The sequence below is a fragment of the Camelina sativa genome, chromosome 1, assembly GCF_030686135.1.
Source record: "Camelina sativa cultivar CO46 ecotype springtype chromosome 1, ASM3068613v1".
NCBI classification, from domain to species: domain Eukaryota; kingdom Viridiplantae; phylum Streptophyta; class Magnoliopsida; order Brassicales; family Brassicaceae; genus Camelina; species Camelina sativa.
In genome coordinates this window covers 10,042,254-10,065,436 of record NC_141880.1, presented here as the reverse complement: position 1 = coordinate 10,065,436, position 23,183 = coordinate 10,042,254, and the positions used below count along the sequence as shown (strand labels likewise).

Genomic DNA, 23,183 nt, shown 5'->3' with positions numbered 1-23,183 from the left:
TTGAACTTTGTAGACAAGTAAAGTCACATCTAGTAAACAAAAACAAAAAATAAAAAATGTTTAGCTTTTGGGGAAGTGTTTTACTTTTAGATTTTTGCCCAAATTAGCACATTGTTTGAAGAAGATTGAACCTAATACCAAAATATTCGATTTGATTCGGCTTAAACTATAGAAATCAAAATAACTGTTTACCAAAGCAAACCAATCCTCCTAATATGGGTCAGAGTATTCAATATCCATTACAATATTTAGTACTACAAGAAATTGAATTGGCAATGATTCTTTCTTTTTACTTATGATTTTTTGAAAAAAATATGGAACCATGTTTGAGCACTTTCCAACACAATCCTTATTAGTTATTACTCTTTCCCCAACACTAAATTTAACTAATTAATGCCATTAGAAAGGCCCATTTAGGAACAAAGAAAACAAAAGTAAACAGTATAATAGAGCTTTAAAACAATAAAAAATAGCTAGAGAAGCTCTTCAGATTCAGTGATATCCAATGGGAGCTGGAGCTTCTTTCAGCTCACGACCTTGGTAGTGAATATCCTGCATTTTATTTTACAAACCATTAAAACAATTTACGATCTTCCAAATATATATACATGACACACACACACACAACTTACGGATGCATAGTGGTTAACGTCACGGTGATGGGCCTCATCAGCACGGACCACCATTACAACATCACGAAGCGTCGCGTCCACTTCAAGCCTCCAGTAATCAATAGCGATAGCCGGTGCAGGGACGTTTTCAATGTTACCATTTTCAAGTTCCTTGAGAAATTCAGTGTAAGAGTGGATTGCTTCTTCCTCAAGGTATCCAACCATACGATGAGCAAACTTGGGAGAGATTAGGTATCCAAGGAAATAAGCGTTGAAGAAAACGCCTTGAACGGTGATTACAAGAGCTCGTTCGTACCAATTTGGTTTCGCAACTTCCATGAATGTCATTAAGTGCATCCTCTCGTTCTCTGCTTCTTCGAGTAGGGCTTTGATCCAACCACCACTTTGTTCAAACCGCCTAAGCGATTTACAGTGGACTAACATCCCTCCTACCATCCCTGGAACCGCTGCTACCGTTTCTAGCATCATCGCTCGGCATCCGTACCGCCTCTGCCTTTAAAATTAGTCCAAAACATACAAAGCATTTGAAACGATGTATAAAATCATACAAGTCGTATGACTCTATACCTGGAAGAAGAGATCAGTAGGCCATCGAAGAGATTTAACAGTCCAATAAGCTAATTTGTCTAGTAACGTCGATGGAACATGATGCTTCTTCAAATCTATCGTAAGATCTGATTTATAAGTCTCCCATGGCTACCATGATTCCAACACAACAACAAAACTCAAACCATACACACAAATGCACATATCAATCGAACAAGAGAGTAACATAACACATTGTAATATGTAACGTACGTACCCGAAAGCAACTCCATTTCCATTCAGTTCCATCTTCTTTGGTGATCTTCATCGGCTTCACGCCCCAATAACTAACGATTAATTGCTCCCCTTTGTTACCTTGATCATCCTTGCCACCGCTAGATCCTTTCTCCTCCGTCGTTTTCTTCTTCTCAAATGTCATCTTGCTGAGATCTCTCACGCCACCCATCGCCGCCAGAGAAACTCTAGGCTTCAAAAGATGGGTGTGAGTCACAGCATTTGCCATTACATTGGCTCTATAGCGACTCATCATCATTTCTGCAGATTGAAGATGAAAGTGTTTTTTTTTTTTTTTTTGCATTTTGTAACACGTCAACTGTTCTCTATTTTTAGCAATTACGGAACTTTAGCATCATTGTATACAAAACGAAAAACTCGTCTACGATTTGACTAAAAAGACTTGTAGCACACGAAACGAAGACAAAGGCCAGTCCGCAACCAACGTTATTCTGCAAAACAAAAAAAAAACACGAAAAATTATAACTTGTACTAATATTCTTGTTATTTTTGTGTAGTAGGGTCTGCACGTACGACGTAGTTTTTTTATATGGCTTGGGAATGAAACCATATGCAAAGTTCGCTGGCAAGCAACAACAATGACTCAAGTCAAGCTTGCTTAGTGCCTCGCTGGTATGGCTAATCAGTCAGTAGCTTGTAGGTGTGGTCCATAGTTTTACTTGTTTTTGTGTATTGTTTGTGTTTATCTATTCGCTTGTGTTTATAGCTCAGTAGATGAGAGGATCACCTCACTAAGTATTTCAGGTAATAGTTACACCTCTCTTTTGTGGTGCAAATAAAGATAATGTGTGATTGTAGTGCAGGTAAAGACAATTTGTTAGGTTGCTAGAGTTTGGTTGTAGAACATTGTTAGGACACTGGTTATTTGCTTCTTGACATTGTTGGATTTGAAATTGATAGACTTTAGTATTTGGTTATTCTTTATTGGAGTTATTTATTGGATTATTGTTATTGCTTATATTATCTGCTGTTGTTTATTGTTGTTAAGATGTTAATGAATATGGGATTACTTGCGAAATGTCTAAAATTAAAAAAAAAAAAAAAAAAAAAACAGGATAAATTGTTTCATTTTGGTATAAAAGCCATTACGGTTCTAGGTCTATGGTCATTTTAGCTTGTGTTGTTGATGTTTGGGATTGCATGCTTGATTTGATTATGTGAATTAGTCAATTGTGTTTGGCATGAATCCTAAAACATCCTCTTCAAGCCTTCAATGAGATTACATGGTAAGTTGTGTGTTTGTATATGCGGTTTTAATTGTGAGCTTAGCCTTCTATTTTTTTTTTTCTTTTTTTTTGTCGTCTGAACTTAGTCTTCTATCTTTGGTAGTGATAATAGTTAGAGGTGGAGCTGCCTGGTCATCGACGCGGTCGTGGTCATGTTCATGGTAGGGGAAGAGGCCCAACTGCTAGTGAGACTATAGATCAGAGTGTGACAGAAAAGGGCGTCAGCGAGTCGCATGCATTTCAAGAGCGATTAGTAGGTGTTGTTAGTGGTACCGATGGAGCCGTAGGACCCAGTGATGGCGATGTCGATACCGGATTGGCCAGTGGGGCTGAGCTTCCATGTGTGGAGTCGCAGTGGGTGGAGCTCCTGGTCGAGTTGATCGCATTTCTAACTTGTTGACGCAGTTGCTGGAACGGTTGGCGGAGCTGTCATGGTGCAGGCTCCAGTAGTACTGCCAGATGTGGCGGAGACGCAGTAGCCGAGTGAAGCTGGAGCAGGATCTCATACCTAGTACATTGGTATGCTGCGGGAGATAAGTAGGATCAGTACAACTCAGTGTTCAGGGAGTATCGACCCTATATTGGTTGATACGTGGAGGACGAGGGTGGAACACAACTTCTAGTTTGTAATAAATCTAATGATCTAGAATAGTAATCAATCTCAAATAGTGTGTTTCAACCTTTTTGATTGACCTATGCAAAAACGTTTTGATTAATTAGACTAAAAACATTTTGTCCAAAAAACTTTCTCCTGTGTTCCAAAAGGACCAAAACAGAGTCGTGTTTAAAATGTGGTCTTTTTGGCTGCACGATGTTGATTTACGTGTCTTATAATGAGAAACCGTGTCATATCCCAAGTATCCGTGTACAACAAGATCTGTAACTAAACCTACGACAAACACTAAATTGTTCGTATCATTCAATATCAAAACCAAAGTGTCAGTCACCTATTTTGGTTCTGATAACATTTCAGATTATAAATATATTTTTTAACCCAAAAAAGTAATCTGAAGAAAATTCCCAGAGATTAATAGCAAAACACAAAACTTGAAAGCTTTTAACGCAACAATTTGCCACCAAAAGTTGGGAAAAACCAACGAGCATCCTTGAAAGGTATTAGCGATATATCTGCAAAATGCTGAAACGATTGGACAACACTCTCGACTTCAATATCGTAGACGCAGTCATTAGTTCCATAGCATAGACCAATCTCATTGTATCTATGAAACTGATCATTACTAAAATATACGCAGTTTGTTTCCACTCCATCTTTAGCTTCAACGGTTGTTCCTTGATCCAGAAACAACGCTTCATTCCCAATAGAATCGATTTTAAGCCACTTTAACGAATTTGGATCCATCTTGTGGATATCGAATTTGCATATCTTCCTCGCGATCATCAAAACCTCTCCGGACATGGTCACAACAAGACTATTTTCATGATCTTTCTCAAAATCAGGAGATTTGAAACTTGCACATTCATTTGGAGAATCACTACCACGAAACTCATAAACAGTGATTTTTTTACTTAGACTAAGCACGTAAAGCTTGCTTTCTTTAAATACCATGTTGACGCAACCTTGCATGTCTAAAGGTTGAAGCACTTTCCAACTATTGTTACAATAACTTTTCTTGTGATATGCTATAAAGCATTCAAGATTCCACACAACTAAGTAATCTTTGCTCCCTTCATCTACCCACAAAACTGCATTCTTTATGCTAACTTTTCTGATTTTACCCGAAGAAAAATGTCCATACTTAGTTTTATAATCTAAGGTCACCATGAAGTCATACTCACCGGTCCTCTCAAACCTCATTAGTGATCCATCCATTGCTTCCAGACTCGGAAGACGAATCCTCTCTCGAGTAAACAGATTGAAAATATAAAAATCAGTTCTATGGTCTAACATCAAGAACCAGCTACCACAATTAGCCAAACAACGACTCCTATGGAAATCAAACCCTAGATCTTTTACCTCGTATGTTTTGTACTCAAGTGGATCAATCAACTTACATGGAATATGGCTGTAGTTTGAAAAGAGGATGATCCATGGAGTTGGGTGTTCTCTGTAGCATAGTTCAGCAGTGGAGTACCAATCTAAAGAAATGGACCTGGCTCGATGGAACTCAACAAAGTTCAAGTGTTTGAAGATCGACCGAATCAAGTCCGGGACGAGCATCTGCCACTGATCTGATTGTTGTTCACATTTTTTCACTATTGCCCTAACTTTGATCTCTTTGGCTGTGATGACCTCGTTGGTCTGTGAAACATCAACGGTGGCTTCAAACGACACACATGCCGAGTTGCTGTTACCCTTTTGTGAGGTTTTAGAAGCTTCCACGCAAGAGTTCCATTGGTCCAGAGATATTTCTAGTCTCTCTATGGCTCGTCCAACCCCTGAAACTGCATAACCTTTGATGATTATCTTACCAGGCTTCACTATTTGTACGTCTTCGAGAGAGTATATTGTACTCAGATCAGGTACAAGCCTCGACCACTTTGTATCGCCGTCGAAACCGATCATCTCCTTCGTCTCTGGCGGCATTTTTAGGGTTTATTTTTAGGAAAATAGTTAATCTATATACTAATAAAAAGCAAGAGCAACCTCACTAATTAACATTTTTAAAATTTTCAGAGTTTTCTATATTAAGAATTATTTTAAACAATCAATCAGGATTTGATATGTCATTCATTAACATTTTTAAAAATTTCCAGAATTTTTAGAAAAAAAGAAAATTTTAAATTTATGCAAATCAAAAACTAAACACAATATCCCACATTTGCTAGAAAGTTTTTAGACAATGGTTCAGACAAGTATAAATAAGATTAATATGCTTCCAACAACGAATGAGCAGGAAAGCTTGATTTATCAGGCGTCCAAGTTTAAAAGTTTTATTTGGTTTGATCTGGTTTTTTATTTGATCAAATTAAAACTTTAAATAGTTTCAAAAAAATATTATAATATTTAAAAAATTTAAAAGTTTAAATATTATAAATATTGGAACTTTTAAAAGTTCTTAGCTTTTAAATTTTTTTAAATATTATAAGTTTTAAATTTTAAAAGTTGAAAATATTATAAATATTGAAAATTTTTAAAAGGTTCAAATTTTATATTTCGAAACCTTTTAAAAGTTTAAAATATTATAAATATTGATGCAAAACATAAATTATCTTATTTATCTACATTTGTGCTTTTTATTTCTTATGAGCTGTAAAACATATTTTTGTGTATGATTTTATAGATGAGTTGATATTCTTTCATTAATTTTTTATTTTTGGGTCTAAAGAATAATGATTGACATCGTAAGACCTTAATTTGATGTTTGAGTCAAATTTTGAAGTTTAAAGAAGAAAGATGGACGACAAACACACATGTTTTATTAGCGCATGACCAGGGTTATGGTTGTCACGGTTAAGGTTTATTAACCATCAATTATGGTTAGAAATTTTTGTAACCTTAACCAGAACTGTTTAACAAACGGTTAAACGGTTACATTTAAATACGGTTACGGTTCAATCAGTTACTATTATATACGGTTACAGTTATTTGATAATATGATACGGTTGATAATATTTGATGATATAATATAATTGATATTATTTATTTATAATTAATATGTTCTTATAGTGTACTCATATTTCTATATATCATATGATTCATATTAAATAAATAATTATTAGTATATATTATTATGTTTTTAAAGTATTATAAACCAAGTATGGATTTTGGTTTGAGAAGTTTCTAAACACATGGATCTAAAACCAAATAAGTATATGGATAAAATTGTCAATAATTGGGTGTATGTGTTGACTATGTAATCATGAATTTCACAAATTTTATGAGAAAATAAATGATTTTGTTCTTGGAATTTGATGGGTTAACAAGTTGTGTGGTAGTCTAAAAAAAGGTTTCTCAGTGGAAGAATGTGAAGATGTTGACGAGGAAGAAAAAGAAAAAGAGTATAATGAATAACCAAACGGTAAAAGTTACGATGACAATTAACACAAAATTTGACAATGAAAACGACAAGAAAGAATATGAAAAATAAGAAAATATTGAATAAAAAACACGAAAACATAGGTGGTAGCGATCAATTAAATATGAAAACGAGTTAAATTCATGATTATAAAATTGTTTCGTTTTTCTAGTGGTCAAAGAAAATGGTTTAGAATATGTGAGGTCATCAGTTTGATTTGCCTCGCCTGGACATCAAGTGAAATTTATGTTTTTTTTTATCAGATTTGATTTTATAACACAACTGATTTTTATATTTTAAAAAATTATGTATCTGAAATTTATTTTTTTTCCGTAGTACTAATTTTAATTTTTTATGAGATAATATTTTATTACTTAATCAATCATATATAATTTTTATCAAAATATATCAAATAAATCCACGCGTAGCGTGGGTTCAAAACCTAGTGTTATAAATTAAAATACAAAGGCCCTCCTAAACCAGAGTTATTAACTAAATTAACTATATACTAGGATTTAACCCACCGTACACTGCGGGACAATATTTTTAATTTTAAAAATTTTAAATTTATATTGTATTTATTTGTTATTTTATTATTGTTTTATTGATTAAAAAAAAAATTTACAGGTATCTGATATTCAAAATATAGGATTTTTGTGGTGTTTTCAAGGTTTTAACCTGTGTAGTATATGTATAGTCTAGTAATACATTTATCTCCTGGTACACATCTAAAAGTGTTTAAAAAAAATAATTCCACTTAACTCCTTATATAAGATTAATGCCAACCCGTCTCACCAAAATCAAAATAAATTTTTGCGTAAAAAAAAATAATCAAAATAAGTTTTTTTATCAAGTTTAATTATGTTAATTGTTTTACCAAATTAGCATACTTATATAGTTTATAATTTTTCCATGTCAATATATATAGTTTATAATAATTAATAGAATTTTAATTTTTTTGGTAATTCCTCAAAAAATAAAAAAATAAACCAAATTATATTGGGGTTTTCAACATATTTAATGTGACATTTTATAATTGGATTTTTGGTTTAGGAAATTTATTAATGTTAATATAATTATGGATATTGTAAACTTTTGTTATGGAAAATCTGTTGTATATCATTTAAATTTGAGAGATTTTAGCATCCATAAAAATAGTTTTGGAGATTTAATGGCTCAAACTCAAAAACTGTTAAGTGTTAATGGGTAGAGTTGGTTTTGGAAAAATCGGAATGTATAGATGTTGTTAAGATTTTATGTCAATAAATGTAACAAATGTTGGTCAATTTAAGAAAGTTTAGTATTTGAGTTTCTCTCCAATGTTATTTATAGAATTGTTTTAGGGGTTAATGTTGTAAAAAAAAATTAAATAATTAAAACTTAAAGAGCATAAACCAAAATGTACTTCAAAAATGTTAATATAGATGGAAAACTAAAACAAACTAAATCAGGGTAAACACTTAACAGGTTTTTTTTTTTTAGTTACATTTCAAATTCTCTGTTCCAAAACAGAGACTTGTTTGTCTAAGGTCTTTGGTCAATTTTTTTACTGTTGAATTTTGTCGAATTAAAAGTCTAAAACCCTATATGATCTCTATTGATAGACTGATCCATGTCTAATGTGCAACACAATTCTGGAACCATATATCAAAGGACATGAAACTAACCTTAGACAAATTTGGATCATTCAAGATCTATACAATTCACAGACGCAAGTGTCAGTTACTACTTATCTTGGTTTTGGTACCATTTCATGCTTTGAATTTGGAATCCAGAATCAGAAAGAAACACAATTTGGAGAAATTATCTAATAAAAGATTTGAGAATTGTTACGGTACGTTTTGATACCAAACACTAAACTAGAACACAAAACATGATAGCTTTTAAACGCAACCATTTGCCACCAAAAGTTGGAAAACCCGACGAGCGCCCTTGCATTGGCGATGAATCCAAGACACTTATCCGATTATATAACACTAGACCATCCAATTAAAAAATGAGACTTGATTTACTTAAGACTCTTATCCGATAAACACTACTAGAAAATACACATCAAAACATGACATTTTAATCAATAAAAAACAACAAAAAATGAAAAAAGAACCTCATATGACATAACTTCCAAAAGTTTATGTTTGTTTTCCATAACTTCACAATTATATATATATATATATATAGCTCGACTCCTTTGTATCTCGTAGCAAACTACTCTACTCTGTCACCGAATCCTTCCTCCTAGGGTCAACCAATCATCATTGCCGGGTCCGGTCAAAAACACACTTCTCAGTAAGATCTTTTCCCATCGTTTGAGCCAAACCCACCAAAGCTATTCCTTCCGCCTGACTGAGAAGAACGATCCGAGCCAAAGTCCCCAAAACCAGATGAACGGTTGCTTGATGATCCCCCTGAACGGCCACCACCAAAGCTGCTTCTTCCACCTGACTGAGAAGAACGACCTGCATCGAATTCTTCAGGAGAACGCATACCAAAGCTCCCGAAACCAGAACGGTCGGAATCACCAGAGTAGCGGTTGCCTGAACGGCCACTGCTTCCACCATAACCGCCACTGTTTCCACCATAACCACCACTGCTGCCACCATAGCCGCCGCCACCTGAACGACCACCATAGCCACCACCACCTGAACGACCACCAAAGCTTGAACCACGATCCCTCATGCCTCCTCCAAAGGACCCACCGGATCGAGCACCGATTCCTTCAAACATGCTTCCACTGCCACGTTCCACAGCAATGCTAGGGAGCTGAATCAAAAAAACAATAGTTACAACCAGTTACTCCAGGCCTTCAACAAAAGAAACTAATAGGAAAAAATAAGGCAGCTTATATAACCTCGGTGAAGCGGCTTCCAACTTCTCTCTCGATTATTTTTACTGCCCTGGATTGATCTTGACTGTAGATGAGAATAGCACTTCCTTTCTTTCCTGCACGACCTGTTCGCCCCGTTCGGTGAACAAATGTCTCCGTGTTATTAGGGAGCTCATAATGAATTACCTATTCATGATCACAAGTCAGAAATATTGGTTTAGTAAGATGAGAAACAGAATTCTTTTGAGTAAGAAAAGTGTAGTTTTGACTCACTAAATCGACATTAGGTACATCAAGTCCACGGGCAGCAACATCAGTTGCAACAAGGATATTAAAATGCCCATCTCGGAAACCAGCAAGCGTTCTTTCCCTCTGACTCTGGGATATATCACCATGTAAAGCTTCACATTTGAAGCTTCTCGCCAATGCATATGAGAGGCGATCAGCATCCCGTTTTGTTTGGGTAAAGACAATGCATTTTCCTCCTTTAGCATGCTCCTACAAAAGAAATGATATTATAAACTCCTGAGTCCCATACACGACTGAACACTAAGAAAGAAACACCAGAAATGAACACATCAGTTTCGAAGCAAAGTAGAGAATGCACACCGTTACAAGAGGACCAATAATGGATGCTCTTCCATAAGAATCTGCTATGATAGAGTAAGTTGTAATTCCATCTGCAAGCTTCTGATCAGAATCTCCAACCTAAATAACACATCACAGTTAGACAAAAACATAATAATAGTACATGTTTCACAAAATGTCATTTCACTAAGGACTCTTCTAAACCCAGAATCAATCTTTCAGGACTGCGAGCAATTACAGATATAATCATAAGCAGGTATGAGACTACTCACAAGATCAATCGTCAGAGGATTATTCAGGTACTTTTTGGTGAGGGATCTGATCCAACTGGGCATTGTAGCAGAAAACATCATGCTCTGACGTTTCTCTGGCAACTTTTCCAATATAATTTCGACATCCTCAGCAAACCCAACTTGAAGCATCTGATCAGCTTCATCCAAAACCACAAACTGAACTTCCGATAGATTCAAAGCTCCCCTTTTCATCAAATCAATGACACGACCAGGAGTTCCAACCGCCACATCAACACCATAGTCAAGCTGCCTCATTTGCTGTCCAATCGGTGTACCTCCATAGAGACAAATAGTATCCAAGCTCGGAGCAGATTCCCTAAACTCCTTCTCAACCTGGCGTGCAAGCTCCCTCGTCGGTGCCAAAACCAAGCAAAGCGGATTCCTCCCTCGTCTGTCACACCAAATCCCAAAAATCAGTGAACTAACCAGAAAATTAAATCTCAGAACCTTAAATGATCGTTAAAGACTCTGTAAACACTAACCCATGTTTAGCATTGTATTTGATGATTTTATCAATGATAGGAATCCCAAAAGCAAGTGTCTTTCCTGTTCCAGTCCTAGCACGACCGATCATATCTCGTCCCTGCATCGCTGGCTCCAGCACAGCTTTCTACTCAAAACCACAAAACCTAAAATCTCAGCTACCCATAATTCAAGAACAAGGAGCACGAAAGATGAATAATTTAAACTTTGATCTGACAACATAACAAACCTGTATAGGAAAGAGTTTCTCAATACCCTTACTACTCAAAGCTTTAACAATCTCCGGAGATATCCCAAGCTCAGATATCGCAAGCCCATCACTCTCGATCCCTCTCTCGCTACTCTCAGAGATCGCAAACCCACCAGTAGAAACCATCGACGCTCTGAACTCCGACGGTCCAGATTGAAAATGAAACTCCCTCTTCTTAACACCTCCAAACGAAAACCCAGTCTTGACATCGGAAAAAGATCCAATTGTAAGATCGGAGACTCTGGCTACGGAGACGCCTGGTGCAAAGCTGTGAAACGAAACAGAAGTCAGCGATGCGGAAAGAGTCCTCCTTGATGCATCGAGGAGTGATCGACGAAGCACAGTAGTGATCATTTTGGATTCAGGTGTTTTCCGATAACGAAAAATGTAAAACCCCAAAGATTTGGGAATTAGGGATTTGCAAATGAAGAAGACAGACACAAAGGGTTTAGTTAAGTTCTTCAACAAGAACAGTTGCGGACGCAACAAAAAAATATCAGCGGAAGGGTTTAGGTGTGATCGATCTACGGGTCGGGTCGGGTCGGTCGTCTCACCCAAATTATAGCCCATTGGGCCTTTTCTGGATCACTATAGATTGTAGTTTAAAGTTTAGGGGTTAAAACAGAAAGCTACTATAAATTGGGGTTACATGTGCAATAAAGCTTCATTATAATAGAACTGAGAAAAGGGTTCGGAGGTAAAAGGAAAGCTTCGCCGCTTCTTCTTCTTCGACTTCGCCTCTCTCTCTCTGTAAATTGCTTCTTCAACCGTCTCTGTGATTTTGTATCCAAACGTGAGTTTTCTCCTTATCATCAGTGACTTATCTGTGTATGATTAATCTCAAAGTTAAGAGATTTATAATAAACCTAAAATTGTAGAAACCCTAATTTCGTGTGTCGTTTGGTTCTTACGCCCTCGGTTTTGGTGTGTCTGCAGATTGAGTATCGGAGAAGAAGATGTTGACGGAAGATGAGATTAAACGGCTGTACAGAATCCACAAGACGTTGATGCAGATGTTAAAGGACCGTGGCTATTTTATCGCGGATTCTGAGCTTACGATGACCAAGCATCAGTTTATTAGGAAACATGGCGATAACATGAAAAGGGAGGATCTTGTTTCTCTCAAGGCTAAGAGAAATGATAACAGTGATCAGGTTTGTATGATATTATTGTCTTCTTCAATGTGTTTTACTCAGCTCCTCGTTAGTGTTTCTTTCGTCTGAGACTAGAGACTCTATCATTGTTTATCTAATTGGTTTAGATTGAGTGTGAGAACAGATGTGTTAGAGAGAGATTCATTTAGTAAGTAGACATTGGAATTGTTACAGAGAGCTAAGTTTTGAAGATGGTATCGATAAATGTCATCTCTTTAGTCGGTAAGGAAGCTGTGGAGATGGTATTTTGAGGCCATAGGATAGAGCAAGATTGGTATCTCTGGGTGGGTTTGATTCTTTGTGGTGTTCGTCTCTGATTCCATGTGCTCTTCTTGCTGTAGCTTTATATTTTCTTCCCTGATGAGGCGAAAGTTGGAGTTAAGACGATGAAGATGTACACCAACCGGATGAAATCAGAGAATGTTTACAGAGCTATTTTGGTGGTGCAGCAGAACTTGACCCCTTTTGCTCGAACTTGCATTAGTGAGATCTCTTCTAAGTTTCATTTGGAAGTTTTCCAGGTAAAGAAACAAAAAATACACTGATTTTTGTTCTCATGATGATGTATCCACTCTGTACACATTACCATCCTGAATTATGATTGGGTGGTTGATGCAGGAGGCCGAGATGCTAGTGAACATTAAAGAACATGTTCTTGTTCCTGAGCATCAAGTTCTCACCACCGAAGAGAAGAAAACTTTACTGGAGAGATACACAGTGAAGGAAACACAGGTTAGTCTGTTTAAAATCATTGTTTTTTTAGTGATGATAAGCTTCTTGTGGTTTTGTGTAATTTAAGTTTGAACCTTTGTGGCTGTTGTTAGCTTCCGAGAATCCAAGTGACTGATCCCATCGCAAGATACTTTGGACTGAAACGTGGGCAAGTCGTGAAGATCATTCGTCCAAGTGAAACTGCTGGTCGTTATGTTACCTATCGCTATGTCGTATAAGCAAAACAAAACAAGCTTTTGTGGGTCGGACTGCGAGTTGAACGCTGAGAGTTGAACGCTGAGAGTTGTGAAACATAAAAGAGTAATGCTTTTGTACTAAACCAAATTGTTGCTGTGTTCTATTTTTGTTTGTCAGATATGAGAATTAAAGCTTAGAACAATTTTTGTATAGACTTCTATCCGAAAGCTTGCAAGATCTTATCTGATCATGAAACCACTAAATTCATATAAAGCCATTGGGATAACTTGAATTAATCCAAAACTCGAGTTTCTTATGATGGCCGAGCAAATGAGCTTACAATATATGGAAGAGGGGGGAAGTAAAGGTCTTCACTCAAATTGAGAAGTAAAATAAATTAGAGAATGTGAAATAATGATATAACTTATGTTTGTGTATGAGACAAGAAGTAGCTACAGAATTTATATATAGCTCGACTCCTTGATAAACTACTTAACTCATACTGAGTTCTCCTAAGTCAACTCCATTATTGCCGGATCAGGTCCAGAACCCACCCAACACTCCTCAGTAAGACCTTTTACCATCGTTTGATCCAAACCCACCAAAGCTGCTCCTTCCACTTGACTGAGAAGAACGGTCTGAACCAAATCCCCCAAAACCTCCTGAAGAACGGTCTGAACCACCAGAGTAACGGCTGCTTGATCCACCTGAACGGCCACCGCTGCCACCATAACCGCCACCATAACTACCACCACCTGAACGGCCACCGCTGCCACCATAACTACCACCACCTGATCGTCCTCCTCCAAAGGACCCTCCAGATCGAGGGACTCCTTCAAACATGCTTGCGCTTCCTCTCTCCACAGCAATGCTAGGGAGCTGAATTCAAAACAAAATAGATACAGAAATGTTACACAAGCATTCAAAAAAATGATGGTAAGAGGGTAAGAAAAATTATTAACCTCGTTGAATTTGCTTCCGACTTCTTTCTCAATCATTCTAACAGCCCTGGATTGCTCTTGACCGTGGATGAGGATCGCGCTACCTTTCTTTCCAGCACGACCTGTTCGCCCCGTTCGGTGAACAAACGTCTCCGTGTTATTAGGAAGCTCATAATGAATTACCTACACACAAAGCACAAGATAGGTTTAATAAAATGTGAGACATAACTAGTTAAGTGCAAGAAAAAGTGTAGTTTAAACTTACCAAATCAACATTAGGTACATCAAGTCCACGGGCAGCAACATCAGTTGCAACAAGAATATTGAAATTCCCATCCCTGAAACCAGCAAGTGTTCTTTCTCTCTGAGCTTGGGATATGTCACCGTGTAAAGCCTCACATTTGAAGCTTCTCGCCAATCCATATGCAAGGCGATCTGCATCCCGTTTTGTTTGGGTAAAGACAATGCATTTTCCTCCTTTGCCATGTTCCTGTAAAGGAGAAGATTTTATTAAATCACAAGTGGAAACAAAACGAGATACATATAACGGGTTTTAAAGCAAAAAAATGAAAACATACAGTTACAAGAGGACCAATGATGGATGCTCTTCCATAAGAATCTGCAGCGATAGAATACATTGTAATCCCATCTGCAAGTTTCTGATCTGAATCTCCAACCTAATAACATAGCAGCACATGTGTCATTAAAACAATATCACCTCATTAACTACTCTGCTAAAGCCATTCAGGAATTTTGAACAATTCTCAGATACAAACACAAGCAGGTATAAGACCACTCACAAGATCAATTGTCAAAGGGTTATTCAGGTACTTTTTGGTTAGCGATCTGATCCAACTCGGCATTGTTGCAGAAAACATCATGCTCTGACGTTTCGCTGGCAACTTTTGCAATATAATTTCAACATCTTCCGCAAATCCAACTTGAAGCATCTGATCAGCTTCATCCAGAACCACAAACTGAACTTCTGATAGATTCAAAGCTCCTCTTTTCATCAGATCAATGATACGACCAGGAGTTCCAACCGCCACATCAATACCATAGTTCAGCTCCCTCATTTGCTGTCCGATCGGTGTACCTCCATAGAGACAAATAGTATCCAAGCTTGGAGCAGATTCCCTAAATTCCTTCTCAACCTGACGAGCTAGCTCCCTTGTCGGTGCCAAAACCAAACATTGAGGATTCTTCCCACGACTGTCACATCAAAAAGACAACATAAGAACCAAACGAAACAAACATATCTGAAACGATCCATAGATGTACAATAAACACTAACCCATGTTTAGCGTTGAATTTGATGATCTTGTCAATAACAGGAATCCCAAAAGCAAGTGTCTTTCCAGTTCCAGTCCTTGCACGACCAATCATATCTCGACCTTGCATCGCTGGCTCCAACACAGCTTTCTATTCAACCAACACAAACATCAAAAACTCAGTTCAACATCTTGATCTATATAACCAAATGTAACAGAGAGAAGATCATATATGTATTACCTGAATAGGAAAGAGTTTCTCAATACCCCTAGCTTTCAAAGCTTTAACAATCTCCGGAGATATACCAAGCTCAGATATGACAAGCCCATCACCACCACTGCTACTACCAACACCTTCCGAATCAACACCATCGCTACTCTCATACGAAGAAGCGTACTCTTGAGCCGCGAACCCAGCAGAAGAAACAACCGACGATCTAAACTCCGACTGCGCAGATTTAACATGAAAGTCTCTCACTTTAAGACCAAAAGGGTTCGAATTCGGAAGGAGAGGCTTGACTTTAGCATCCCCATTTGCTAGATCGGAGACTATGGCTGTGGCGGCGGCGGATGGAGCGAGGTGATGAAACAGAGCCGCGTTGATGGAGGTAACCGAAGCGGCGAGGGTACGCTGTGATGTGCCGAGGAAAGATCGGCGGAGTACTGTGCTGATCATTTTCGGATATTGGTGAAGAAGAGTGAGTGATGGGTTATCTGGTGAGAAGTGTGAAAGAAATGTGAAACCCCAAAGATGAGAATTAGGGTTTTAGAAGAGACGGCAAAAGGGTTTAGAGAGAGATTTTAACAAAGGCGGGTATAAAAGGGTGCATTTTGTTATAATCTCCTGCGGGTGAGTGTATGGTATGTTCGTGCACGTGCAAGCGTGTTTTAAAAAGATTTCGCTTGACCCCAAAGTTGTGTTCTTGGATGCAAAGCAAAGACCGAGTTAATGATTTCTGATCTTGCTTAATCTTCATTACGATTGAACTAATTATTTTTTTCAAATTCGTTTTGTGCTCTGTTTATAATGTTAGACTCCATGACTTGCGAGTTTCAAACTCTTGTATTCTGCAATCATTTTGGATTGACTCTCAATGTTTCCTTTGGCTCTCCGGTGGTGGCAAATCAATCAGGCTCTGGTTCAGAAGGGATGCATCAAACCCTATACTAATAGAATGAGCATAAACTGAAAGCATTGAAACTCAATTGATCTTTAAGAATCGTTCCAAACAAAAGACACAAGTTTATACTAAAGCAAGAAAAGAGCTACAGGATTTGATCTGAAACGAGGGTCTGAGTTCTTTGGATCCGTAAGGGTTTCGAAATTATTGCAGATTCCTCCGGTCAAAACCTAACCCGGTTGCGTCTTGAAAACTTTCTTCAAAAATGATTACCTTTTCTAGCACACAAATCTCACTGAGCAACGGTGGTGGTGGTGGAGCCATCATTAATGTTGCCAAACACTTTAGTCATATCCAAACGGGTTTTGCAATGGAACTGAAGTTCATACTGAGCTCCAAGAATACGGTAACGTTTCAACCAAAAGAGCTTCTTGCTCAGCTCGTGACTCTGAGCTTTGATGACAAGAAACCGTTTCTTGAACCTCATCTCAAACTGTTCCCTAGACTTCTTATCGACGTGAGGCGACCTTAGCACAGTGTACAGCGTACGCGTGTCCGGCATCGCAACTTTACGGGTGTGAGGAGGTAGACACCAAGCTTGCTTCTCCGGGTTATCGAAAGATCGAATCGCTATGCAAATCTTGGTTCCTTTGATCTTTGATGTGCTTTCTTCTTCAGCTGCTGCCTCTTTCTACATTTCAAACCCACACAAAACACACAAATGATTTCAACAACATGAAAAAAAACATCAAAATTTGTAGGACGTTTCTGTGAATCTGGTGAAGCAATAACATATTGACACAATTCGATTTAGAGAATGAAATGAGAGAAGAGAAACAAGTACCTGGAGAGCGATCTCTTTCCTACTCAATGGTTTGACATTCTCTGGAGCAATTTTAATCTTAGATTTCTTAATCTCTGGTGCAGCAGTAGCGTAACCGTGAAACGCGATTCCTGCGGGAACAAACATCGGCGGCTCAGATCTAATGTGGAAGTCCCTCCTCGCTGTGATACCAAATGAGTTCGGAGACGACGCGAGAGTGAATCGAGGGGTGATGGAGGAGGCTGCGGTGGAGGCTGGAGTGAGATTGTGAGAAAGACATGAATCGAACGAGGATAACGCGGCGGAGAGAGCGTGCCTCGACGGCAGTGAAGATCGGCGGAGTACTCCGGTGATCATTTTCAGATTCAACGGTGAGACGGAAGAAATGAATCAGAGATTTGGAAGCAGCGAAAGTGAAAAATCTCAATTAGGGTTTTTGATTCTTCAGTCGAAACTCGAAACACACAGAAGTGTAACGATTGCCTGCGACGAGTATACGTTAACTACGGTGAGCTATGGATATGTTTTTTTTTTTCCTTTTACTTTTGAGAGACAAGTTAAAAAGGATGCAAAAATGTTAAAATCTCATGAAGCCAAAGTGAATAAAAATTACAAAATAACTCAACTAGTTAAAAACCAGAGTAGTAATAATACATAAGAGAGTGAATATGCAAAAAAAAAAAACTATATCCATGGATTCTAGAGTTTCTTAGTAAACGTATCATCAAATCCTAGAACCTCTGGTGAGTTGTCTCAGAAGGCCAGATATATTCTTCTTCCTTCCTTGTTTTTTGTTCCGCTTCTCATTGTTTTTGTTGACTCTTCTGTTTCGCTAGTGTATGCTTCTAGTACTCGGATTCTTGTTAAAAGATTCAATAAAACGGAACATCCAACGATCTAACATTCCTGTTTAAGACAATGATATGTTAGACAAAGATTTTGAAAAGATGCGTGTTGAGACAGAGACCACCGAAGATGGGGGCGAACCTGTTAAAGCAAAGGTACCGCCTAAAACAGCGCAAAGCCGAGTGATTAAGTGGAGGAAACTACGGCGTTCTTCCTTGATTGTCACAGTGATTGGTGAAAGATCATATAAGAAGTAGACAGCTGAAAATGGAAAGCACATGCACATCAAACAAAACAGAAACAGAGTATAATAAGAATCAGGTGCATACTTCAAATGTACTTCGCTCAACTAACCTGGCCATGTCCGGTCAAATTCAGTCATCGGCGTGTAATATTCAGTTACAGAGTACTGATTTGTTGACAGTACGTCTTTCGAAAGATATTTATATTCCGTGGGTACAATCTGCGCCATACCAGAAAGAAATTATTGACTTCGACTTAATAAAGCCTATGATTTCGAAGTAACATATAATGAGGTTTAAAAATATATACTCAGCAGAGAGACATAAGTAAGCAGAACTGTGAGGAATTTGGATAAGCACCTTAATATAGTATTTGAATGTTCCACTGGTGTCATGCAGCATTCGGTTTGTGTCATCAAGTGGGTTGTGAATTCCCGGGTATTTCGGCCCAAAGGATAGATCATGAATCATATGGCTCACGTTTACGTTTTTGGAACCACCAAATATCTGTTCAGAAGGTAAATCGATTAGTTGTTTCAAATGATGAGAGCAATTTAGCGTCAATGAATTTATGTCATCGTACTTTAATCAACCTAGTTTAACGAATCTGATTTTAAAGTCTGTTCTTGGTTACACTTATGCATTCAAGTCCTGATAAGAGGATGGCTAATTAAGCGAGATAATAATGATACCTACCATCTGAGCAACATAGATGTTCAGCCCGTGCACTGAAATATGGAAGTTTCCAGCAACCCGTTGTACATCCAAGACACCATAGACCTGAGAAACAGCAAAAAGATTAGTCTCTGTTTTCTTAAAAGCCGGTAACACAAAATCTCTAGTTTGTATATTGACAAGAGCAACGATTAATACCCGACATCCTTCTCCATCTGACAATGCTTGCTTCACCTTTTTAATCATAGTCTCAGCAGCTTGATCAAAGCCTAGAGAACTCAATGTTTCGATTTCGGTCTCATTCTTGTGTTCTTCTTTGCCATCTTCAGCAAGCACAAAAGATAAAGTGTGTACATGATTAAGTCTCTATTCTCGTACCAAAATAAGATAGCTACCATGACACCTATCACTGGGACTCTCTTACATCTCTGTTTCACGTTAATACTGCGCCTCAATTAAACTAGTAAGGTTCCCATTAAAATTTATTGAAAGCACAAAATTTGTTTAATTCAGTTCTCCGTATTTTACAACACATTTGAGAAAGGTGTACATCATATTTTTCAGGTTTACATATCCACTATTGTTAATACACGTTTTGATAAGTACATAGAACCAACGTGCACATGACTATTTGTTCTTCCGAAAGTAACAAGACATATATACATTCAAAGGACAGCTAAGGAAAAAGAAGCTCGTCACAAAAGGTACAAAACTCAGTAAAGGCTCAAAAAGTTAAAATGTTACCATGCTTGTGAGACGAGTGACCGTGACCATGCTCATGCCCCTTTTCAACAAGATCAGATAGATATTCTGTGCCAATGATATGTCCATGACTGTTGAGACGGAGCTGCAGATACCCGCAATTAGTGAGCAATAAACTCGCTGATAAAAAAGTACAACTAGGGCAAAATGCCATAAGAAGTGAGAGTTTAAGATGCTAAGCGAAATATCCAAACAGCTCCCTTCAAATAGAATGTTTCACCTATATATGAACAGTATGAACTGCTATACTGTTTTACGCACAGTCTAACAAAACAAACTTCGGTAATTTAAATAAGGTGGACGAGAAAACATGTGAAAAAGACTTGTGATCTGCATTCATCTTACCTTCCAAATGTTTGTATCAAGATCCACTTCATGCTTCCCTGACATGTCGATAGCATCCACGCTCAATACTGCAAAACAAGTAAGCTCAAATGACGAAGTTTACAACCACAAGTATTGGAGAAAGTGTGGAGGAAAGAACGTTATATAGCCTTTGCTACTATGTGATCAGCGAATTTCACTTACCATCACAAGGCAAAGATGGAAACGTCATATTTACATGTATTGGTAGAGTTTCTCCACGCTTTAGATCCACTGACATCTAGAAGAAAAAAATGATACAAATTCCATTTTGATTACATTAGCTGTAATATAAAAAATGATAAAAACTCCTACGAGTCAGTCAGATGGACAGAGAATGACAAGGGTATCAATGAGATTGAATCAACAGAGTGACTTCAAATCCATGTTTTCCTAATGGTATAGATCACTGCAAAAATTTCGACTGAGACATTCAACGCAATTTGCATTATACCACACTCAAGACATGTTACCTAGTGAAAAATACATGGTTCACAACAATAACAAAATCAATGAGGCAATGAAAAATATACATAGTTCTAACTAGAGTGGCATCAAAGAATCTCAAGGATAACAGATGGAGCGGAAGATCACTCACTGCAATTTATACGTATATCCTTAGCCGTTTTTAAGCTAGACTTCTAGAGTCAGGGCAGTATATATAAAGCACAAGATTCCGCTCGAACTATATACATACCTGGTGCACTGTAAGTGTGTTAAGATAATAACTCAGCTCGTGTAAGAACAAAGTGGCCATTATAAGAAGTCCAACAATTGATACTACAATAACAACAAATTTAATGTTAAAATAAGCTTAAACACACATCAAGCATTCAAAAGAGGGCTTCTCAAACAACGAGAAGAGTGAATAGAAACAAAGATCCATTACCAACTGCACCAGATTGCGTCTTCTGCAACAAATGATCCTCTGCTCTTGGAAACGCATCGATGCTCCTTAGAGCCTGCTTCACACCCATCCTAGCAGCTTCCCTCGATGATAATAAATACTTCTTAAGCAAATCCAATTCCGAGGAGGACCTCTACAAAACTACAAACCAACATTAGATATCGCCAAATTCATGCAACTCCACTCCCACAATTTGGCAATGGATACACCAATTAAACCATTAGATTTAAATCTTTCCTATTAGAACCCAATTCTCTTCTAAAGTTGTAAATATTACTCGATCTCGACAAAGCAGAGAGCTTTCATGGCAGTTCTATCAAAAGGGTCTAGCTAAGAAACCAAGTAGATGCAGGGCCACATTGCCCACAACGAATTCATCTACAAAAATCCGATTTTTTTCTAAGTATGATCTTCACAGGCCCTAGATTGGATAAATTCCTATCTTATGCGTAACAATGGCGTAAGAAGAGAAGAAACTAAGATAATTCCAGACGCAAAAATCGAGTTTAAGAGATCGTACCCGAATCAAAGATGATGAGGATGAAGCGCGCGCCGGGAGAAGAAGAGAGAAGAGATCTCCGAGTCCGGGAGAGAGAGACAAACAAAAGGCTCCTTCTCCTCTTCTTCTTCTCTTCTGCGGTGAAATTGAACGGCGTCTCTTTTTTTCCGTCTCTCTTTATTTATTAATTGCACCCCTCAATTTACTAAACATATCAGTTTTGTACGTATAGTTATTTACGTATAAACCCCTTATATTCTCTTAATTGGTGATTTTTAGGAGAGGAATTATGTTTAGTTTCAATTTTTTTTATTTTTTGTTTAGCCATTTTACTCAAAGGCGATATGGGACTTGTTATAGGAACTTGTTCGATGATGAAGCTAACCTAAAGAAGATTCAGATGCGTGAAAAGGTTTTTGTGCCTTCATTGATAGTTTTAGGGTTACAGATATTAGGACCTAGTTAACAATAATCATAAATCAAGGAATATCTACAAGTCGTTACTACAAATACGGAGACTGTTATAGCATATTCTCCAATACCCCTCCCCTCAAGCTGGAGCAAACAAATTGTGTATGCCTAGCTTGGACCAAAATTGCAGAAATCCATCTCTGCCTATGGGTTTCGTTAATATATCAGCCACTTGTGAATGTGTGTCGACATGTCGTAGAAGAATATTTCGGGTGATGACCTTATTGGGACGAAGTGGCAGTCATTTTCGATATGCTTCGTCCTCTCATGGAAAACAGGATTGTTGCAATATAAATAGCACTCTTACTGTCACAATGTACAAACATTGGTTGAATGTGCATAACTCCCAAAGTACCCAACATGCGCTTCAACCATATTAACTCTTGAACTAAATCTGCCATATTCTGATTCTGCCGAAGACCTACTCACAGTCTTTTGTTTCTTTGCCTTCCAAGAGACAGGTGAGTCACCTAATTGAACAAAGTAACCCGTGACTGACCTCCTCGACTGTTTACATCGTGACCAATCCGCATCACACCAGCCTGTGAGTTGGAACCCTGTATTCGATCGCAACAAAATGCCCTGACCTGGATCAAACTTAAGATATTTGACAACTCGAATAGCTGCATCCCAATGATCTTGTCTTGGTTCCTTCATAAATTGTGCCAACACATGAACCGAGTATGCCAGATCAGGACGTGTAACACCCAAGTATATTAGCCGTCCTAACAATCTGCGAAATGACTTTGGATCAGACAGTAACGGAGACTTGGAAACGGCCAAAGTGTGATGATCTTCCAACAGGAATTCTACTGGTTTTGACCCCAACAAACCAGTCTCGGCGATGATATCCAGGGCATACTTTCGTTGGCAAAGATATATCCCCCATTCATTCCGAGCAACCTCTATACCTAAGAAGTATTTCAAGGCTCCTAAATCCTTCATCTTAAAGCAAGAAGACAAATACTCTTTGAACTCTTCCGTAGCTTTTGGACAACTTCCCCCTATTATCAAATCATTAACATAGATGAGTATATGGATTCGAGTGTTACCTTTCTCATACGTGAACAATGAATAATCACCCAA

At 37.8% G+C, this 23,183-nt stretch overlaps 6 protein-coding genes and 1 pseudogene across 7 annotated transcripts; 1 reads left to right on the top strand and 6 right to left on the bottom strand.

Moving 5' to 3' along the window:
* Positions 1–264: 264 nt before the first annotated feature.
* LOC104787386 (ubiquinol oxidase 1b, mitochondrial-like) lies at positions 265–1,744 on the bottom strand. Its single transcript, XM_010512963.2, has 4 exons — positions 1,435–1,744; positions 1,200–1,328; positions 633–1,121; positions 265–552 (listed from the first exon to the last, which is right to left on the bottom strand). The coding sequence occupies exons 1-4, from the start codon at positions 1,708–1,710 to the stop codon at positions 493–495; spliced, it is 954 nt and encodes a 317-aa protein (XP_010511265.2). The 5' UTR covers positions 1,711–1,744; the 3' UTR covers positions 265–492.
* Positions 1,745–3,755: 2,011 nt separating this feature from the next.
* On the bottom strand, positions 3,756–5,243 carry LOC104706468 (F-box protein KIB4 pseudogene; annotated as a pseudogene).
* Positions 5,244–8,664: 3,421 nt separating this feature from the next.
* On the bottom strand, positions 8,665–11,608 carry LOC104766130 (DEAD-box ATP-dependent RNA helicase 53, mitochondrial). The gene is made up of 7 exons (XM_019227498.2): positions 11,093–11,608; positions 10,863–10,990; positions 10,360–10,771; positions 10,109–10,207; positions 9,773–9,997; positions 9,524–9,685; positions 8,665–9,435 (listed from the first exon to the last, which is right to left on the bottom strand). The coding sequence occupies exons 1-7, from the start codon at positions 11,465–11,467 to the stop codon at positions 8,959–8,961; spliced, it is 1,878 nt and encodes a 625-aa protein (XP_019083043.1). The 5' UTR covers positions 11,468–11,608; the 3' UTR covers positions 8,665–8,958.
* Positions 11,609–11,775: 167 nt separating this feature from the next.
* Positions 11,776–13,386, top strand: LOC104787372 (DNA-directed RNA polymerases II and IV subunit 5A). The gene is made up of 5 exons (XM_010512948.3): positions 11,776–11,906; positions 12,050–12,267; positions 12,609–12,788; positions 12,886–12,999; positions 13,092–13,386. Exons 2-5 carry the CDS (start codon positions 12,070–12,072, stop codon positions 13,215–13,217), a joined length of 618 nt encoding a protein of 205 aa, XP_010511250.1. The 5' UTR covers positions 11,776–11,906; positions 12,050–12,069; the 3' UTR covers positions 13,218–13,386.
* Positions 13,387–13,439: 53 nt separating this feature from the next.
* On the bottom strand, positions 13,440–16,346 carry LOC104766128 (DEAD-box ATP-dependent RNA helicase 9, mitochondrial). The gene is made up of 7 exons (XM_010512940.3): positions 15,630–16,346; positions 15,412–15,539; positions 14,918–15,329; positions 14,696–14,794; positions 14,383–14,607; positions 14,139–14,300; positions 13,440–14,055 (listed from the first exon to the last, which is right to left on the bottom strand). Exons 1-7 carry the CDS (start codon positions 16,062–16,064, stop codon positions 13,741–13,743), a joined length of 1,776 nt encoding a protein of 591 aa, XP_010511242.1. The 5' UTR covers positions 16,065–16,346; the 3' UTR covers positions 13,440–13,740.
* Positions 16,347–16,570: 224 nt separating this feature from the next.
* Positions 16,571–18,033, bottom strand: LOC104787357 (small ribosomal subunit protein uS10m). The gene is made up of 2 exons (XM_010512932.3): positions 17,354–18,033; positions 16,571–17,200 (listed from the first exon to the last, which is right to left on the bottom strand). The coding sequence occupies exons 1-2, from the start codon at positions 17,687–17,689 to the stop codon at positions 16,802–16,804; spliced, it is 735 nt and encodes a 244-aa protein (XP_010511234.1). The 5' UTR covers positions 17,690–18,033; the 3' UTR covers positions 16,571–16,801.
* Positions 17,898–21,823, bottom strand: LOC104787342 (uncharacterized). 2 transcript variants are annotated; one of them, XM_010512914.3, is made up of 12 exons: positions 21,648–21,823; positions 21,110–21,268; positions 20,918–21,000; positions 20,386–20,461; positions 20,203–20,270; positions 19,840–19,942; positions 19,294–19,418; positions 19,117–19,200; positions 18,781–18,927; positions 18,533–18,641; positions 18,320–18,439; positions 17,898–18,238 (listed from the first exon to the last, which is right to left on the bottom strand). In XM_010512914.3, exons 2-12 carry the CDS (start codon positions 21,195–21,197, stop codon positions 18,165–18,167), a joined length of 1,077 nt encoding a protein of 358 aa, XP_010511216.1. In that variant the 5' UTR covers positions 21,198–21,268; positions 21,648–21,823; the 3' UTR covers positions 17,898–18,164. The 2 variants fall into 2 exon arrangements, with proteins under 2 accessions (XP_010511216.1, XP_010511224.1); XM_010512922.3 differs by having other exon boundaries at positions 21,110–21,260; positions 21,648–21,816.
* Positions 21,824–23,183: the final 1,360 nt, after the last annotated feature.

Coding starts and splice junctions, on each gene's coding strand:
- LOC104787342 (XM_010512914.3), bottom strand. CDS start 21,197: ATGGGTGTGAAGCAGGCTCTAAGGAGCATCGATGCGTTTCCAAGAGCA. Junction 19,943..20,202: donor TTGATACAAACATTTGGAAG/GTAAGATGAATG, acceptor GGGTATCTGCAG/CTCCGTCTCAACAGTCATGG. Junction 18,440..18,532: donor ATTTGACCGGACATGGCCAG/GTTAGTTGAGCG, acceptor TTCCATTTTCAG/CTGTCTACTTCTTATATGAT.
- LOC104787357 (XM_010512932.3), bottom strand. CDS start 17,689: ATGATCACCGGAGTACTCCGCCGATCTTCACTGCCGTCGAGGCACGCT. Junction 17,201..17,353: donor GGAAAGAGATCGCTCTCCAG/GTACTTGTTTCT, acceptor TTTGAAATGTAG/AAAGAGGCAGCAGCTGAAGA.
- LOC104766128 (XM_010512940.3), bottom strand. CDS start 16,064: ATGATCAGCACAGTACTCCGCCGATCTTTCCTCGGCACATCACAGCGT. Junction 14,608..14,695: donor TCATTGGTCCTCTTGTAACT/GTATGTTTTCAT, acceptor TCTCCTTTACAG/GAACATGGCAAAGGAGGAAA. Junction 14,301..14,382: donor ATGTACCTAATGTTGATTTG/GTAAGTTTAAAC, acceptor CTTTGTGTGTAG/GTAATTCATTATGAGCTTCC.
- LOC104766130 (XM_019227498.2), bottom strand. CDS start 11,467: ATGATCACTACTGTGCTTCGTCGATCACTCCTCGATGCATCAAGGAGG. Junction 9,998..10,108: donor TTATTGGTCCTCTTGTAACG/GTGTGCATTCTC, acceptor TTTCTTTTGTAG/GAGCATGCTAAAGGAGGAAA. Junction 9,436..9,523: donor TTGGAAGCCGCTTCACCGAG/GTTATATAAGCT, acceptor TTTTTGATTCAG/CTCCCTAGCATTGCTGTGGA.
- LOC104787386 (XM_010512963.2), bottom strand. CDS start 1,710: ATGATGATGAGTCGCTATAGAGCCAATGTAATGGCAAATGCTGTGACT. Junction 1,329..1,434: donor GGAAATGGAGTTGCTTTCGG/GTACGTACGTTA, acceptor GAATCATGGTAG/CCATGGGAGACTTATAAATC. Junction 553..632: donor ACGTTAACCACTATGCATCC/GTAAGTTGTGTG, acceptor AATAAAATGCAG/GATATTCACTACCAAGGTCG.
- LOC104787372 (XM_010512948.3), top strand. CDS start 12,070: ATGTTGACGGAAGATGAGATTAAACGGCTGTACAGAATCCACAAGACG. Junction 12,268..12,608: donor GAAATGATAACAGTGATCAG/GTTTGTATGATA, acceptor TTCTTGCTGTAG/CTTTATATTTTCTTCCCTGA. Junction 13,000..13,091: donor ACACAGTGAAGGAAACACAG/GTTAGTCTGTTT, acceptor GGCTGTTGTTAG/CTTCCGAGAATCCAAGTGAC.